We start from the raw sequence: 17,317 nt of genomic DNA on the forward strand, positions 1-17,317 counted from the left end.
TGGAGAGAGTTCTACAGCTGGCGTTGGTTACCCCCCACCCCCCCCAACTGCACCCCAAACCCCCCCCACCCCACACACCTCATCCTTCCATAATACCCACCCACCCATCCTCCCCTTCGAAGCTATTTTGTCACAACATCCCGGCCTCAACTGCCCGCCTCGGTAACCCTACGAAACACACAGTCACTACGCTCGACAATAAATGCCGCGGAGTGGTTTGCGAGGCGTTCCTCCTTCACCATGTGACGTGCATAGCTCCTCATGCACGTCATCATCCTTAATATTAATCGTCTTTATTAATATTCGCCATTAATAATTATCATCAGAACAATAATAATTACCCTCTGACTCCGATCGCCCAATGGCTGAACGCACTCCCATTTGAACGGTGCTATGGCAAACAGGTCTAACGACTGGTGGGGTCACCCAACCGTGGAGCAAGTCATTAATCTAACCCCCTTTTGCACGCTTTTTATTTAACTTTCTCAGGGCCGAGCCAATAACTTCTGCCATTAAGCCCACACACACGCACACACTCGCACACACACACTCACACACGTACAGGGGTGGGGTGAAGCGAGTTACAAGGTGTGTTTCAGGTTATCTTTCATTTAAACCTCGACACCACATGACAAGAGGGGCTGTTTGCGGTTGTTTCATTCCTGGAGCTTAGCTGACGTTTTATTTTAATTTGTTTATTTTATTTTCGCTCGCTCGCTTTGAGGTCTGGGGTCCGAAACCTCGTCTGGTCCTGGCCTGGAACCTGCGGTCTCAATATCGGAACACGCTACAGAGGTTTTGGAAGCTTCTTCTTCATAATAATCAACAATAATAATAATAATAATCCTTGCAATCGATATTGGCCTGCATCAACATGGGGTTAACCCTGGAAGATTTTAGGGGGAAGAGGCAAATTTGTTATTAAGAAATATACCGCAATATAGCGCAAATTAGACCCCAGTCGTTCACATTCTCGAGAAGCCGGTTAAATCTATCCGAATATCCTCTTCCAATCTAACACCGCCCCCCCAAAAAAGGGGAACTTTTCCATTGTCGCTGAGAAACACAGCAAGTTCTTCACTGACTCCGAACTTCTTAGGAATAAATCGCGCAAGAAACCACAAGAAGATAGTGATGCATATTTGGCAAGAAGTTATCAATCTGCCGGAGGAAGGAATGTGAATAAATTGCTCGTTATCTGCGCTAAGATGTAAATAAAACTGTGACCCTTCACTCACGCCCGTGTCTGTGTTGTTCCAATCACCCCTTTGATTTAATTTTTACTACCTTAACTCCGTGCCCCTCCTCCTATCTCACTTGCCGACCAGTGGAAATAATCTATTACTATTTACTCCATTGCTATCGCAATCCTGCATAGACTTCAAGGTCAATCTCATGTCCTTCACTTCTCCAGTCTCTTCCATAAGTGAAACCCTTCATCCCTAGTAATATCCTATTGAGTCTACGCTGCACCTTTTCCATTGCTTTGTGGGGTCCCACATCCTATAATAATAATAATAATAATCCTAGCACTTGACGTAGCACCTCACAGCATTGAAACGTCTCATAACAGGATTATAGACACTCACCTCATTGCTGTTGTATTCTCTACCTTTGGATATACAACCAAGCATTCCGCACGTCTGCTTTATGGCCTTATCTTCCTGTTAATGACCTACTTAATATCGCTCTCCGATTTCCGACCACTGAAGAAAGCGAGTCACGGGTGACTGTCCTGTGTACTGCTTTCAACGCGTCACAGAGTTAGAATAACAGCAATCCTGGTATTTGATTTACCGCCTCTCCTATAAACATCAAAAGGCTCGAAGGCGATTTGCCGTAAAGTGAAGCCACTGCAGCCCAACCCGCGCGCAGCAAGACTTGAACGAACGATTTATCGGGAGCGTTGTTCCCAAAATACGGGAGGGGGAGAGGCGAGGGCAAATTCCCTTCTCTTTTCCGATGGTGCCATTGGCTCCTTAATGGCTCACCCGATCTGCCAGCCTGGACCTGGGTTTAATGTTTCGCCAGGGCACCTTTAACCGTTATCTGCAATAACTATGGGGTTTGAACCCACAACCTTCCGACCCAAAGGTCCAAGTGCTGCCAACTGGGCCAGGCTGTCACTTGCACGTCTCACCCACCCACCAGAGAAGCTCCTCACGCAACCACTAGGCACTGAACGCAGGCCGACGACAAACGCTTTCAAGAGCCACACTGGCTTCCCGTAGCGTTTCATTTCGCCTGTTGTTGTTCCAGACATTCCCAATTCCCATCCCGATTCCTCCTTTTCCCTCAGGAGGACGGAGAGTCTGGGACCCCGGGACCCTTTGGCCCGTTCCACGAGGGGCGGCCAAGGCCAAGGTCGGCCAAGCCGGCTTTTTTTAATCAGTCGTTCCTTCCCTCCCCGAGCTGGAATAGCTTAAGCCTTTCTCCACATGGAATGCCATTGACTGACCTGCCAAGTCTTGGCCCAGACTAGACAACACAAGCAAGCTGGGCTGACAAGTGGTCATGAATCATGAACTCTGGATCTTTCAACTTCTGGTCAGAAGCCAACGTCTCCAAAATCTCCAGCCTCCCCGCTGCTCTCGGGTTAGGAAAAGGTTTCTCTGCACATGTCGTGGGTCCCCCCCAAAAAAACGCAAAAATATCCTGAACCGGTTGGACGCGATTCAGCAAAACGACGACGACGACCACAACAAACAACAACTTGCATTCACGCGGAATCCAGACCATCCACAGCACTGAAAGTGAGAGGTGACATTAGCAATGTAAGATGAGTTCATTAACAGCTAATTGGGGGTTGGGGGTGGGTGGAGGTGTTGGGGGAGAAGAGGAGGGGAGGAAGAGAATTGGGGGTGAGAGAGAGAGGCCAAAAAAAGCCAAATAAAAGCAATTCTGGAACACAAAGTGCAAACTCTCTGATGTTGCCGTGCAGCGGTTCGTTTCATGATACGATGCTGTACTATTCTCCGAAACGTCGTAAAAGCTCAGACATTCAAATTAATAATCGTTGTCTCGCAGGCAGACAGTCCCGGGGAGCCCTGAATTTAATATGGGAAATAAATATGGGAACAAGGTGTTGGGTAATCCAATAGGGTGAGGCTTTAACCTGCTGAGCTTCGACTCAGAGAAGAATTAAGGATCTCGCTGTCTTTGAGGGAACAAGGAAAGCTTGGCCATCTGATAGCTGATGCTTCTGTTATCTAACATCTAACATGTTATCTAACGTTACTCTCTCTCTCTCTCTCTCTCTCTCTCCATTGCTTCCAATATTTTATGGATAAGCAATAGTCCCTCAAACATTCTTCTCTTCTGCCTTCCAATCTTTGAAATACGTCTGGAATCGCAGGGTGAAAGGAGTAGATAAGGTGCAGCACACAGTGATTGCAGCAGGTCGAGACAGGGTGGGTTATGTTAACGTTACATTCGGAACATCGCTATCGAATGTGAGGAGTGTGTTTTTTTGCAGGCAAACCCAGCTGCCAATTTGCAACACCGCAACGTCTCACAAACAGCTATTAAGTGAGCGACCAATTTATCCGGACGACTGTTGGCCACGACACCAGGAAATACTCCCTTCTCGTTTCAAAGAGTGTTTAAGGGATCGTTAACACGTAAACAAACAAACAGATGGGGCCTCGGATCAACATCTCGTGTGAAGGACGGCATCTCCGATAATGTGGTGTGGAGTGTCAGCTCAGACTGTCAAAGTCCTGACGTGGGCTTTGAATTACCACCCAAGACAGAGGGTAGAAGGTTACCGACTGAGCCAATGTGACTCTTTACAAGAAGGATACTTCATTCTCGCAGATGTTTTTTTTTCTCTTTTTCTCTCTCCACAGACCACCCCCCCGCCCCCTCCCCACCCAACTCACTCTCAGGGTCCTGGCTCCGCTCCAGTTCCAATTTGCTCATGAGTGAAACCTTACAGCAAGGAGAGAGAGCGAGAGAGTGAGCCAGCCAGACAAACAGAGGTCAAATCACAGCCGAACTCATTCAACCACACATCCAGCAGTGAGGTTTGCGGATAGTGTCCAAGAGCAACAACCCTGGCTGATTTCCCCCTCCCTCACCCCTGGGCCACCGGGGTCAACTGTAACTTGCCCGGCTGTGGCTTCCATTAGAGATCAACCAACCCAACCCGGTTGAGCAGTTCCAACCTCCGGCTTTCCAGTCCTCAGCCATTGGGAAACCTCCAGGAAGCTCCTGATAACTCAATCCTGTCTTAATTTGTCACTATCACTTAAGTCATCACGCTGTGAATAACTCCTCCAGGCTTATCTATGCATGTGGAGGCCATCTAATCCAGGATGGATCCATCCATACCTTCAAGAGTGAGGTTGATAGATTTTTGGTAGGTCAGGATATTAAGGGATATGGGGAGAAAGTGGGAAATTGGAATTGAAAGGATTAGTTGAGGTACAGATCAGCCACGATCTCATTAAATGGGTGAACGAGCTCGAAGGGCTGAATGGCCTCTTCCTGTTCCTATGAATTTATACATACTCCTAACTCGCCACTCCTGATAACTCGTCACTCACTGAGCCCTGTCCCCTTGGAGTGACGAGTTATCAGGTGTTTACTGTATTTCATTTCAAGGAGAAATTAGATTAAACGTCTGGAGCTTACAGAAAAGCAAAGTTGGGGGAAGAGTGCGGGAATTAGGATGGAATACGACAGATAGCTCCAGTGGGGAGTGAACCAGAACCCAAGAACAGGGGGACAAGATGGCAACGCTGTTCTGTGCTACAATTCCTGATGTTTTATGAAACCTCTCGTTAAGGTATCCTCTCCCTGGCGTTGTTTGGCATCTCTTCCCTCGGTTGGATGAGCTACAATGGGCTTTATCAGTGTGGCGTCTGGGGGCAGGGAGGGAGGAGCGGAGTGGGGGGGGAGTGGGGGGAAGAGAGTTCTTGTTGACGTTCCTTCACACTTGGCCTTCAACCAAAAAACGCTAACATTATTTTGTTTTCATAATTTCTCCTCCCCCATAAGAGACAATTCACATGCTCAGTATCTCCTGTTCCCAGTCTCCCCAGCCACCTCCATGCCCACTATCAGCAGCGTCCCCACGAACAGCCGTGGATTGAATGACCACATGATCGTTAATATTATTAATATTATTATATTAACCCTGCGAGCCAAAGCCCTAACTGGTAGGGTTGTCCTAGCGGGACAAACAGTGGGAAAGCTTGCCAGACGGAGCTATCAATGCCAAGCGATGTGGTTTTAGCTGGTTAGACTTCAGCCGTTACCCCAACGCCGCATACTTTGGGGTTGCCCCCAAGCCTTGGCGGCCCTCCAAGCCTAGACTGGGTGAGTTCGGAGGCCCAATTGTGGAGGCTTGAACCCCTAACCTTCTGACTCAGAGACGAGCGTGCCACTGACGGAGCCAGGCTGACAGCCAGGACGGGGAGTGTGCATTGATTCTCCTTGCGTTTGCGATTTAAACAAAACCAACACGAAACGTAATCAAGCATGGCTGGATTTATTCGGCAATGAAGATTTATTGCTTTACCTTGAAACGGGTTGCAAGGTGCTCCAAACCTCTGCCTTGAATAAGCTTTCTGGAAAGAAAAAGGTCTTCGCCCTCCGCATTTGTTTAAATAGCCATTTGCTTTAATCCTTGCAAATTGTTTTGGCATTTCTTTTAAAGTTCAGTGAAATAATAAACACTGCAGAAGCAATCATGGTAACAGGGCGTCAGTCAATAAGCTTTAGCTGAAAGGACATGCCTTGTGTGTGACCGAGAGAATTAGATTATCCTAGTTAGTTAAACTCAGGGGACTTGTGCTTTAACCCTTTAACCTGCCAGTTACCCTCAGCAAACTGCTCTTACCTCACAGCCAAGCGAGCCTGTCTGCCTCTGGTAAATTGGGCGACTTTAGTTTGGTACGTTTGCACAAAATAAAAGTTTTGCAAATTCCCATTTTTTTTTGGGGGGGGGGGGAGGGTGGGGGTGAGGTTTACAACAACAACTTGCACTTATGCCGCGCCCTCCACCCAAGGGTAGCGTCTCAGAGCGCTTAACGGCGACTGAGCCTGACTCCGAGTAGCTTTTGGTGTGGTGAGCAGCTCGAAAGGTAATAACAAGTCCACCTTATACGGGCACAGCGTCCTTGACATTGAAAAGAGTCTCAAAAGCATAGATGTAAAGTAGGAGCATGAGAGAGGTGAGATAATGAACAGTAATAATCCCGGCATTTGCCACAGCGCCTCATCGCGTCGTCGAGACGTCTCAAAGCGCTTCACAGGACATACTGCAAAGTGGAGTGACTGTGTACTTTGTGGACGGAATGCAGCAGCATCCCCACAAGCAGCGCGGAATGAGTGACCAATTAAGAACTTTAAGTCAAAAACAGAAGCAGTACTGTGTTTAAATTTATCGTCATTGCCTTGTGTTTTTCCCCCTGACAGTTTCCATTCCAGCAATCTCTCTCTCTCTGGGATTTCCGCGTGTGGGAGGGTGGCGTGGAATTCTCTGCTTGGTTTGGAGACTCTCAAGCAACGGTGATGGGTTTCCGCGTGTGTCAGACCGAAAAGAATTGCATTTTTATTGGGATCTTTGGGAACGTAGAAACATCTCAAAGTGCTGTACGGTAATTGCAGCCAGATGTGATAATAATAATAATCCTGGCATTTGGTACAACGCCTCATCACGTCTTCGAGACGTCTCAAAGCGCTTCACAGAATACACTGTAAAGTGAATTCACTGTATGTATTTTGTGGGCGAAACGCGGCAGCCGATTGCACACAGCAGCGTCCCCACAAACAGTCGTGGATTGAGTGACCGAATTATTATTGTTTTTTTAATTTGAGGGATTATTAGCTCCGGAAAGCGATCCGCCAATCGACTAAAAACACTTACTGCTGGAAAAATAGAGGCGTGTGGAGCAAGGAAACCTGCTGATGACGGTTTCTAGGCAAATGAATGCTGTTATTGTTGCACAGAGCAACGTCCCACAAAGAAACATGAGGTCAACGGCCAATATGATCAGGAGGATTCTTGGCTCGGGTTCCGGGAAAAGCCGCTTTTGTGTGTTTTTCGCCTGAATATCAGGTCACTCGCTTTCTGGCTGCCGGTGGGACATCGGTAGGTCATCAGCAAACTGCGTTCACAGTCACTGCGCCCGACAGCGGCACCTGCGGTGGTGTGTCTGCGGGCGTTAGATAACGCTGTCACGGTGTTGTTGTTTAACATTGAGGCAAAGAGCGAGCGAGCCGCGGTACAGGTGCAAGTTGTTGTTGCGGTGGGTGGCGGCGGTGGCGGTGGCGGTGCAACGGTGGCTTCCGCTGCTGTTGGCTGCCTCGCCTGTGTCTGCGCGATACTGTCAACGCTGTCAGCGTTAATGCCGTAGTGTAGCTGCCGCCGCTGTTAGTGTTAATGCTGTCGGCTGCTCTGCTCCGCTCTGCTGCTTTGCCTGTGGCTGTGTGTGCGTGTGCGCGTGCGTGTGCGTGCGTGTGTGTGTGTGTGTGTGTGCCTGTGTGGGCTGGTGGCATGCAGGCAGACAGGGTTCGCTCGATTCTCACGCCCTCTCAGCTCCCCAGTGTCATGTGGGGACTGAATGAGTGTTGAGAGCTTGCCAAGAGCTGGGGAGTGCGGGCCAGTGGCCACAAGGCAAGCACACAGCCAACAACAGTGCGTTGTCTCTCTCTCTCTCTCTCTCTCTCTCGCTCTCGCTCTCTCTCTCTCGCGCCTCGCCTTTCCTCCAGCAACAAGCGCACCGCCCCCGGCAAGAGATTTAAATAAGCATTTCAGTGTCTTCGGTCACAGAGGAAAAAAAAGAGTCTTGGAATGGTTTCACGACAGGCAGCATAGTTTAAATTAGCGATACTGTCTACAGACAACAACTTGCAGTCACACAGCCAACCTCTCCCAAGACATAACAGCACCGGCGCGAAAGGAACGCAAAATATCTTATTTAAAGTCAGAAGAGAGGGGGGAAAAAAAAATCACACACCACTTTTACCATCCCCAATAAACCCGCAGGTAACGCCCAGCCATATTTCCCGTGTTTTCTTTTAAAAAGATACCTTCATTAACCTTTCTAAGACGGACAGCGCAAATATTGGAGGCACGTAAATATTTAAAGTCAGAAGCAACGAACAACGCTTACCTTTCCCCATATCCTCATCACCAATGAATCGCAGAAACATCGGGCTTTTATTTTTTGTGTTTTCTCTGAAAAGGAAACGGGTTTAAACTGTTGACAGAACCTTCAAGACAAATGGCGCAAATATTAAAGGAATGTTAAATATTTTAAAGACAGAAAAAAAAGCAGTATATACATATAAAAGTAAATACACCAAATATATAAAAGGTAACTTTTATTGCATATCCCCATCCCCAATAAATCGGATGTATTACATTTTCCTGCATTTATTTTTAAAAGGCAAAAAATAGTTTGGAGTGAAAAGAATCTTCAACACTGTAAAAAGCAAATAGTTTATATTTTTTTCCTTTTGAAAGTGAAGTAAAAGATTTTATTTCAAATCGCTGTCTTGGAAAGAAAGTGATTTTGATATAATTGTTAGTGTTACTTTTAACGTCTCGGAAAGAAATGATTTGATAGGGTTTTTGTTTGTGTAGATTTAAAAAAAACGAGAAGGGAAACGTTCAGTTTAACTTCACAACAACCTGCGTTTAAAAAAAACAACAAATAACATCTTCGACCGGTTATTAAGTGACTACTGTTTTGTGCATTATGTTTCTTGTTACGTAATATATAATATATATTATCTTTTTGTTTTTCTCATGGCTAGTTGTTTGCAAAAGCAGCTGCGGGGTAGAATAAACTAGAGAGGGCGAAAGAGAGAGAGAGAGAGAGAGAGCGGGGTTTATCTATTTAATTCTCCCTTCTTTTTTTTTCCCCCTCCTCCTCCTTTTGCAGGCACGAAATCTGCCTCGCTGCGTTGCGGGGTTAAATGTGCTGCGTGAGGCCGGTGGGAACCAGGGGTTTGGCTGTAACAGGAGCTGAGCTGTGTTGTGTGTAATTGGAAGCAAGCGCGCACAAGGTTTTAAGCAGAGGGCAAGGCACACGGCTGGCCTCACGCCTCAATTGCCTCTCAACCCCTTTCCAAGGCGTCTGACAAGCACCAGCGCCTCCCTCCCTGACAGCGTCTGTCTGTGTGTGTGTGTGTGTGTGTGCGTGCGTCTGTCTGTCTGTCTGTCTGTCTCTGTCTGAGCTCTCATCGCCTCCCCCTCGGTACCCATCATATCACATAAATACCACATTTTGCCGCGTTCGCCCACCAATATGCAGTCAATTCACTTTACAGTGTGTTCCGTGAAGCGCTTCGGGACGTCCTCCCGACGTGAAAAGCGCTATATCAAATGCGAGGATTATTATTATTATTATTATTATTATTTTCGCCCGCAAAACGCACAATGTCGCTACACGCCGCGGTATACGCTGCGGAGCGCTTTGAGACGGGTCGGTTCACTGACGTGATAAGGTGCTGTATCAAACGCGAGGATTATTATTGTATTATTATCACGCAGGGCGACCAAAAATCAGGAAACCATCACAATGTCCCAATAAATCATATTAATGAAATTATATATATATAATTTTTTAAGACGATAAGGGTAGTTATCACGACTTGAGGGTCACCCTGTTTTATACCCTCGAAATTAATTTAACTTGCCCTTGAAAGTTTTTTTAAAAAAAACTCCTCTCTCTCTCTCTCTCTACATATATATTCATTTATATCAATTGGAATTTGTCGCACTACTCTTAAAAATTCAACCGACCGCGCAGCGCAAGGTTTTCCCCAGAGTAAATTAATTAACACTTCATTAAATTAACAGGTACGTTCTTTCTTTTTTAAAAAAAAATATATATATATGTTAAAAAAAGACATGTATAGATTAAAAAAAAAACTCCCCCACGGTTTGTAGAATGGCAAAGTTCCCCTTTTTACGTGCGCCAAACGCGCCGAGTGTTACAATCTGCTGAGTTATTGACTCCGGCTCTACGTTTCCCAGGCACATCAAAGGGGTGTCTGCCACGGCGAAAAAGCCCGCTGCATACTGGATGAGACAGACCCCCTTTGATACTTCCCTTTAATTGCTTTTATTCAATGGGGGGATAAATTCTCCCGCCATTTAGTCGGCTATTCTATTCCATTCTATTCTATTCTGCGGGACAATTGTCATGGTGTTTCCCGCCTTTTTGTGATTTCGTGCCCTCAGATAAAACATGATATGTTAATGCGAGGAAATCACCCCTCGTACAGTTCAGGGGCAGATGGTACCCATTATCTGGTGGAATTTATTGTCCCGTTCCCTTTTGAAGAGTTTTCTTTTTAAAACAAAAAATAACGTTCCACCCTCCCTGGGGAATAAGGTTTATCAGGACGAGACCTGGTGAATGGAAACTTAAAACGTGGGAAACGTACTGAAACACTTCAAAACTCCCTTAAAACTTGCCCCATTCGTCGAGGTGTTAACTTTTGCTTTTAACCTGATCCACGAGGGCTGGATTTGAGTGTAGCATTTTAGACGCTTAATGAACAAGGGATGTGGTTTAAGCGTCTCTCACCCCACACTCCAAACCTTGACCAGAATTATACCACGAGCCGGATTTTTTAAAAAAAAAATTATTATTTTCGATCCCCTTTATCGGTTTCTACCTGAGCGAGGTTCCAAAGAAAACTGTGGACACGATTATTTCTCTATATACTTTTTTTTATATATATATATTTTATATACAGATATAAAAAAGTTTTATTCCTGCGTCAGAAAAAAATAAAGGCAAGTAGAGACAAGTTTACAAAACTTTGGTATCATCGCACCCTCATGTCATTAACAGGTTACAAAAACTATTTTAACGAAGTCTCCCGGAGTAAAATGATTGGGGTTTTGTTTTTTGTTCCGTTTTCGTTTCTTTTTTTTTTAATTAGGAAAATTTTCACTTCAATTTCAAGAGATCAAAAATGTACAACATTTACAACGACAAAAAACCATGACATTTGTTTGAAGCGCCTCTCACGGCGCGAGGACATCCCGAGGGGTCGCTGGACAGTACAGTTACATCCAAACAAATAAATAAATAAATAAGTTTCTTATGAAGATAAGTACAATTGTCCCGAACAATGGAACATGTTTTGTTTAATATATATCTATATATATATATAAAAAATATATATATATGTATATAAAAAGTCTCATGACTTCCTTCCTGATCACCAGGGTCTCCAGACGGATTCGACGCGGTCGGGGCCTGTGCTGAGAGCTAACGGACTGTGCGTCTGGGAGACCGGCGAGCAGCTGGTGCCAAAAGGCACGGACGTCAAGCCGTGGATGGGAGAGACGGTCGCGGGGTTGGAGGGCAAGGCGACGGAAGGGCTGGCGGTGGCTGGGAGGCTGGCGTTGGAGTAGAGGGGTATCAGAGGACCCGCCGCCATCTGCCCGCCGGAGGAGGCGAAAGCCGGGTTGGGAATCAAGAAGGCGAAGTGCCCGTCCGGGGCCGGCACCAGCTGGAAGCCCCCGTACACCTTGGGCGAGACCCCTTCGGCCGGGCTGAGCTTGCACGGCACGGTGACCCCGGCGTTCAGGGGCACGCTGGCGGGAAGCTGCACGTGCAGAGGCTGGGCCAGGTGCCCGCCCGGCCCCGGTGGGGAGTTGACGGCGGGGGGCTGGGGGTAGTTGATGGCCACCATGTGCCCCAGGCAGCTCGACAAGTGGCCGAGGAGCCTACTCCTGATGTCTGCGTTCACACCCTCGCAGGTGGACAGGAAGCGGGTCACCTCGTTCATGCACTCGTTAAATCCCGCCCTGTATTTGCCCATCACTGTCGGGTCAGCGGTCAGAGCAGCTTCAACAGGAGGAGAAGAAAAAAAAGGAAATATTTTAAAGATGCAATAATAATAATATCATCATCATAATAATCCCAGCGTCTTATCACGTCCACGAGACGTCTCAAAGCGCTTCACAGGATACACCGTAAACATAACAATAACAATAAATAATAATCCTTGCATTCGATGAAGCGCCTCATCACGTCTTCGAGACGCCTCAAAGCGCTTCGCTGAACAGACTGTAAAGTGAATCGACTGTCTATTTTTGCCGGTGAAACGCAGCAGCCAATTGCGCGCAGCAGCGTCTGTCCCACACGCGGTCGTGGATCGAGTGAGCAAATTATCATTTAATTTTTTCTTGGATTTTATCAGGCATTTGGAGTACAATAATAATAACATTGGATATAGCACCTTATTGTGTATCAAGTGAACTGATTGTATTTTGTGGGCGAAACAAGAACACAATGAGACTAACTATTAATTTTTAACCCCCCCCCCCCCCGCCCCAATCCAGGAAGTTCCTAACCTCGGAGAAGAAGCACCTTCTCCCCCCCACTCCCCACCCCCACACACAGAGATAAATATGATTTTATTTTAAAAGGAGCGTTTTTGTTTTAAAATGTCTTTTTTTTCCCCCCGTTCAAGGCTTCAGTACTCACCGGTCATTTGGACACGTTGGAGGTTTCTTAGATGTTTCACAGTCATCTCCAGGATGTCAGCCTTCTCGAGCTTAGAGTGTCTGGAGCTCTGAAGGTGACGAGAAAAGTCCAGAACAAGTTTATACACAGACATATATACACACACACATATATATACATAAACACACACACACATATATATATATATATGCACACACACACATTTGTATTACACTGCATTTCTCGCTCAAATCACTTCAGTCTATCGATTGCAGAAATTCCTCTTGAAAATAAGACAAAGTTTGGACATTTCTCTTCCTCTTCACCCCCCACCACCCAAACCCCCTCTTCCCCCAACCAAGCAAACACCCTGCTCATTCCCCGCCAACCAAACAGCCCCTCCACCCCAATCGAACCCCCTCTTCCTCCCCAACCAAACCCCCTCTTCCTCCCCAACCGAACCCCCTCTTCCTCCCCAACCGAACCCCTCTTCCTCCCCAACCGAACCCCTCTTCCTCCCAACCGAACCCCCTCTTCCTCCCCAACCGAACCCCCTCTTCCTCCCCAACCGAACCCCCTCTTCCTCCCCAACCGAACCCCCTCTTCCTCCCCAACCGAACCCCCTCTTCCTCCCCAACCGAACCCCCTCTTCCTCCCCAACCGAACCCCCTCTTCCTCCCCAACCAAACCCCCTCTTCCTCCCCAACCAAACCCCCTCCTCCCCCCAACCGAACCCCCTCCTCCCCCAACCGAACCCCCTCTTCCTCCCCAACCGAACCCCCTCTTCCTCCCCAACGAGACCCCCCCCCCCCCCACCCCACCAACCAAGCACTCCACCCCCAACAACAACATTTCTGCTAAACTTACATCTTTCTTCAGGGCATCCAGGATGAGGGTTTTCAGTTGCCCTAAGCTCTCGTTGATCCTCGCTCTGCGCCGTTTCTCCATGATGGGTTTGGAAGACTTTGGGGTGTAAAAAAAATAAACACAAAATTGAGCCTATATCGCCAAGATTTTTTTTTTTGGGGGGGGGGGGGAGGAGGGAGGTGTGGGGGGGGGGGGGGAGAGGGGGAGTTAAAACATTTAGTTTTTTCCCTTTTTAACCCCTCCACTCTACCCCTCTTAACCCTTCCACTTCCCCCCCCCTTTTTTAACCCTTCCACTCCCTTTTTTTAACCCTTCCACTTCGGCCCCTTTTAATTCCCCCCCCCCCGTCCCGTCCCCCGACTTTCCCTTTTTTTTTCCCTTCTCCTTTTAAACCCCCCCACCCACCGCCACCACCACACGCACCCTCCTTTTTAATTTCCCTCCCCCCCACCCACCACCCGCCAACTTTCCTCCGGAAATCCGCCGACAGGTCGGGGGCTTACCTTGCGGTGCTCGCTGGCGCTCTTGGGTTTGTCCGGGGTGTGGGGGGTGCTGGCCAGAGCCCCGACGTTGGGGGAAATGGAAGACTTCTCCATGGGGTCGGCGGGCATCCCGACTCCCGGACGACTCCCGACGCGACTTCCTCACGACAATCTCTCTCTCTCGCGCTCTCTCTATCGCAACGGTCTCGTTACGGTGCTGTGCGCGTGTACCCCCCCACCCCCTACACCCCGATTCTAGAAACAATTCGCCCCCCTTCTCCCCCCCCCCAAAAAAAGTGTTGTTGTTGTTGTTCTTTTTTTAATTTTAAAGTGTGCGGCGGCGGTGGTGGTTTTTTTTCTCTCTCGCAACGACGAACAAAACCGAAACGCACACCACCGCACCACACGAGACGCGGAAAAAAACAAAAAACAAAAACAAAAACCCCAATTTCTTTTTTTTTTAAAAAAAAAGAAAAAGAAAAAAGGAATAAAAAAAAGCAATGGGGACCAGGAAGAAAAACTCGAAAAGTTAAAAAAAAATAAACCCCAGAAACACACACACGGAGAGCGAAAAAAAAACAACAACAAAATCACTATTATTGTTGTTTCGTGTCGTACGATATAAATGTATATCGTATCTCTCTCTCTGTATATATATATATATTAAAAAAATCCCCTCACTTTTTCTTTTTTTTTGGGGGGTCGCCCCCCGTCTCACGACCCCCACACACCTGAGCTCTCCCCCCGCACAGCCCGAGCTCTCCCCCCGCACAGCCCGAGCTCTCCCCCCGCACAGCCCGAGCTCTCCCCCCGCACTCTCCCCGCACAGCCCGAGGTCTCCCCCCGCGCTCTCCCCGCACAGCCCGAGCTCTCCCCCCGCACAGCCCGAGCTCTCCCCCCGCACTCTCCCCGCACAGCCCGAGCTCTCCCCCCGCGCTCTCCCCGCACAGCCCGAGCTCTCCCCCCGCACAGCCCGAGCTCTCCCCCCGCGCTCTCCCCGCACAGCCCGAGCTCTCCCCCCGCGCTCTCCCCGCACAGCCCGAGCTCTCCCCCCGCAGCCCCGGCGCTGCCTCACTGCCTGTCGGTGTGTGAGTGAGTGACTGTGTGTCGGTGTGTGTGTCGGTGTGTGTGTGCGGGTCGCGGGCCCCGCCGGTTGCCTGTGGTGCCGACAGCCCGCGCGGCGCCTGTACTTATACCCTCACACACCCCCCCACACACACCCCACCCCCGCGCCGCCGCCGCCGCCGCCCCCCTCCCGCTCGTGTGAAACCTTCTCGGGATTCTTTCCCACACTCGCGGCAGCCAATCGGCGCGGAAAGGCGGGACCCGCACATCGCCATCAGCTGTCGGGGCGGCGGCCCTCCCGCCCTCCCGCCCTGTGACTGACCGCCTCACCGGCCCCGCCCCCCCCTCACTGCCCCCCTCACCCCCTCCTCACAGCCCCTCACCCCCTCACTGCCCCCTCTCCTCCTCACACCCCCTCACAGCCCCTCACCCCCTCCTCACACCCCCTCACTGCCCCCTCACAGCCCCTCCTCACTGCCCCTCACTGCCCCTCACCCCCTCCTCACAGCCCCTCACCCCCTCCTCACACCGCCTCACCGGCCCCGCCCCCCCCTCACTGCCCCCCCCTCTCCTCACACCCCCTCACTGCCCCCCCTCACCCCCTCCTCACAGCCCCTCACCCCCTCCTCACAGCCCCTCACCCCCTCCTCACTACTCCCCCCCTCACCTCCTCACCCCCTCCTCCTCACTCCCCCCCTCACTGCCCCCTCCTCACACACTCCCGCACCCCCTCCCTCACTCCTCCCCCCTCACGCACCCCCTCCCTCACTACTCCTCACTCCCCCCCCCCCACTCTCACCCGGTGAGCTGTCAATCACCCGCCTGGTGCAGCGCGGCACGCGAGGCGCCCCCTCCCCCCCCCCTCCCCCCGGGCCCTGGCAGCCAGTCAGTCAGTCAGCGCGCGTGCGCGGCCGCAGCCCCACCCACCGGAGCTGTCAATCACACCGAGGCCCCGCCCCCACACACACACACACTCCGGAGTAAATCACTGCTGACAGGTGACATCTGTCGGCGCGTGAGGCAGCCGGTGTCAGCCCCCCCCCCCCACACCTCCCCCCCCACACCTCCCCCCCCACAGGAATGCCGAGCTGCAGCACGTGCCAAAGTGCTTTGCACACAAGGTCTCTCTCTCTGCGATTAACCCCTTCCATTACCGTTGCAGAACCGTCTGTAGGACCGTATCTGTGTTTGTGCATATTGCAAACTATACATATATATATATATGTGTGTGTGTGTATATATGTAACAAATACATATATGTGTGTGTGTAAATATATATGCACTTTTGTTTTGTACGGAAGGTCCCTTTCTCGCTCCTCTGCTGCAGATTAACTTTTAGCGTTACCATTGCAGAACCATCTACAGACCGTATCTGTGTGTGTGCATATTGCAAACTATATATATATGTGTGTGTGTATATATGTAACAAATATATATATGTGTGCGTGTAAATATATATGCACTTCTTTTTTTGCACAAAAGGTCCCTTTCTCTCTCTCTCTGCTGGGATTAACTCTTTGGGTTACTATTGCAGAACCCTCTATAGACTATATGTATTTATGCATATGCAAACATAAATATATATGCACTTCTTTTGCACACAAGGTCCTTTCTCTCCCTCTTCCCTGTGCTGCAATTAACCCTTTGGGTTACTGGTTGCAATTGCAAAAAAAAATCTGGATACTCCATGTAATATTATTATATATATGTATGTGTGCAAATACTGTATGCAAAAATGGCTTTCACGCTCTTGCTGCTTACATTGCCTGTGGCATTGCAATAATCCTTCCTTGCATTTGACACAGCGCCCGATCCCGTCTCCGAGACGTCTCAAAGCGCTTCGGGATATAAGAGAATGCACTGTAAGGCGTAGTGAGTGACGGTGCGTTTCCTGGGCAGGCCAATGGCGCACGGCAGACCAAATTATTGTCGTCTTATTTATTATTTATATTGCAATTAAATTATCAAATGCGTTTCTGTTTAATTGCAAACGATGGGAGTCGGGCCACGGGGTTTGGAGCAATCAATAAGGGGGTGCACAATCAATAGGGGGGGTGCACAATCAAGAGGGTGCACGATCAATAGGGGGGTGCACAATCAATAGGGGCACACAATCAAAAGGGGGTGCACAATAGGGGGTGCTAGGGGTTGAACAATCAATAGGGGGTGCACAATCAATGGGGGTTACACAATCAATAGGGGGGGTGCACAATCAATGGGGGTTGCACAGTCAATGGGGGGTTGCACAATCAATAGGGGTTGCACAATCAATAGGGGGGTGCACAATCAATAGGGGGTTGCACAATCAATAGGGGGTTGCACAATCAATAGGGGGTGCACAATCAATAGGGGGGTGCACAATCAATAGGGGGTTGCACAATCAATAGGGCGTTGCACAATCAATAGGGGGTTGCACAGTCAATAGGGGGTTGCACAGTCAATAGGGGGCTGCACAAT

General features: G+C 49.1%; 1 protein-coding gene across 1 annotated transcript; it reads right to left on the bottom strand.

Moving 5' to 3' along the window:
- Nucleotides 1–10,886: 10,886 nt before the first annotated feature.
- On the bottom strand, nucleotides 10,887–14,074 carry her9 (hairy-related 9). Its single transcript, XM_042343761.1, has 4 exons — nucleotides 13,817–14,074; nucleotides 13,314–13,409; nucleotides 12,468–12,555; nucleotides 10,887–11,825 (listed from the first exon to the last, which is right to left on the bottom strand). The coding sequence occupies exons 1-4, from the start codon at nucleotides 13,922–13,924 to the stop codon at nucleotides 11,194–11,196; spliced, it is 924 nt and encodes a 307-aa protein (XP_042199695.1). The 5' UTR covers nucleotides 13,925–14,074; the 3' UTR covers nucleotides 10,887–11,193.
- Between the last annotated feature and the right edge of the window lie 3,243 nt (nucleotides 14,075–17,317).

Source organism: Callorhinchus milii, unplaced genomic scaffold (genome assembly GCF_018977255.1).
Source record: "Callorhinchus milii isolate IMCB2004 unplaced genomic scaffold, IMCB_Cmil_1.0 Scaffold24, whole genome shotgun sequence".
NCBI classification, from domain to species: Eukaryota; Metazoa; Chordata; class Chondrichthyes; order Chimaeriformes; family Callorhinchidae; genus Callorhinchus; species Callorhinchus milii.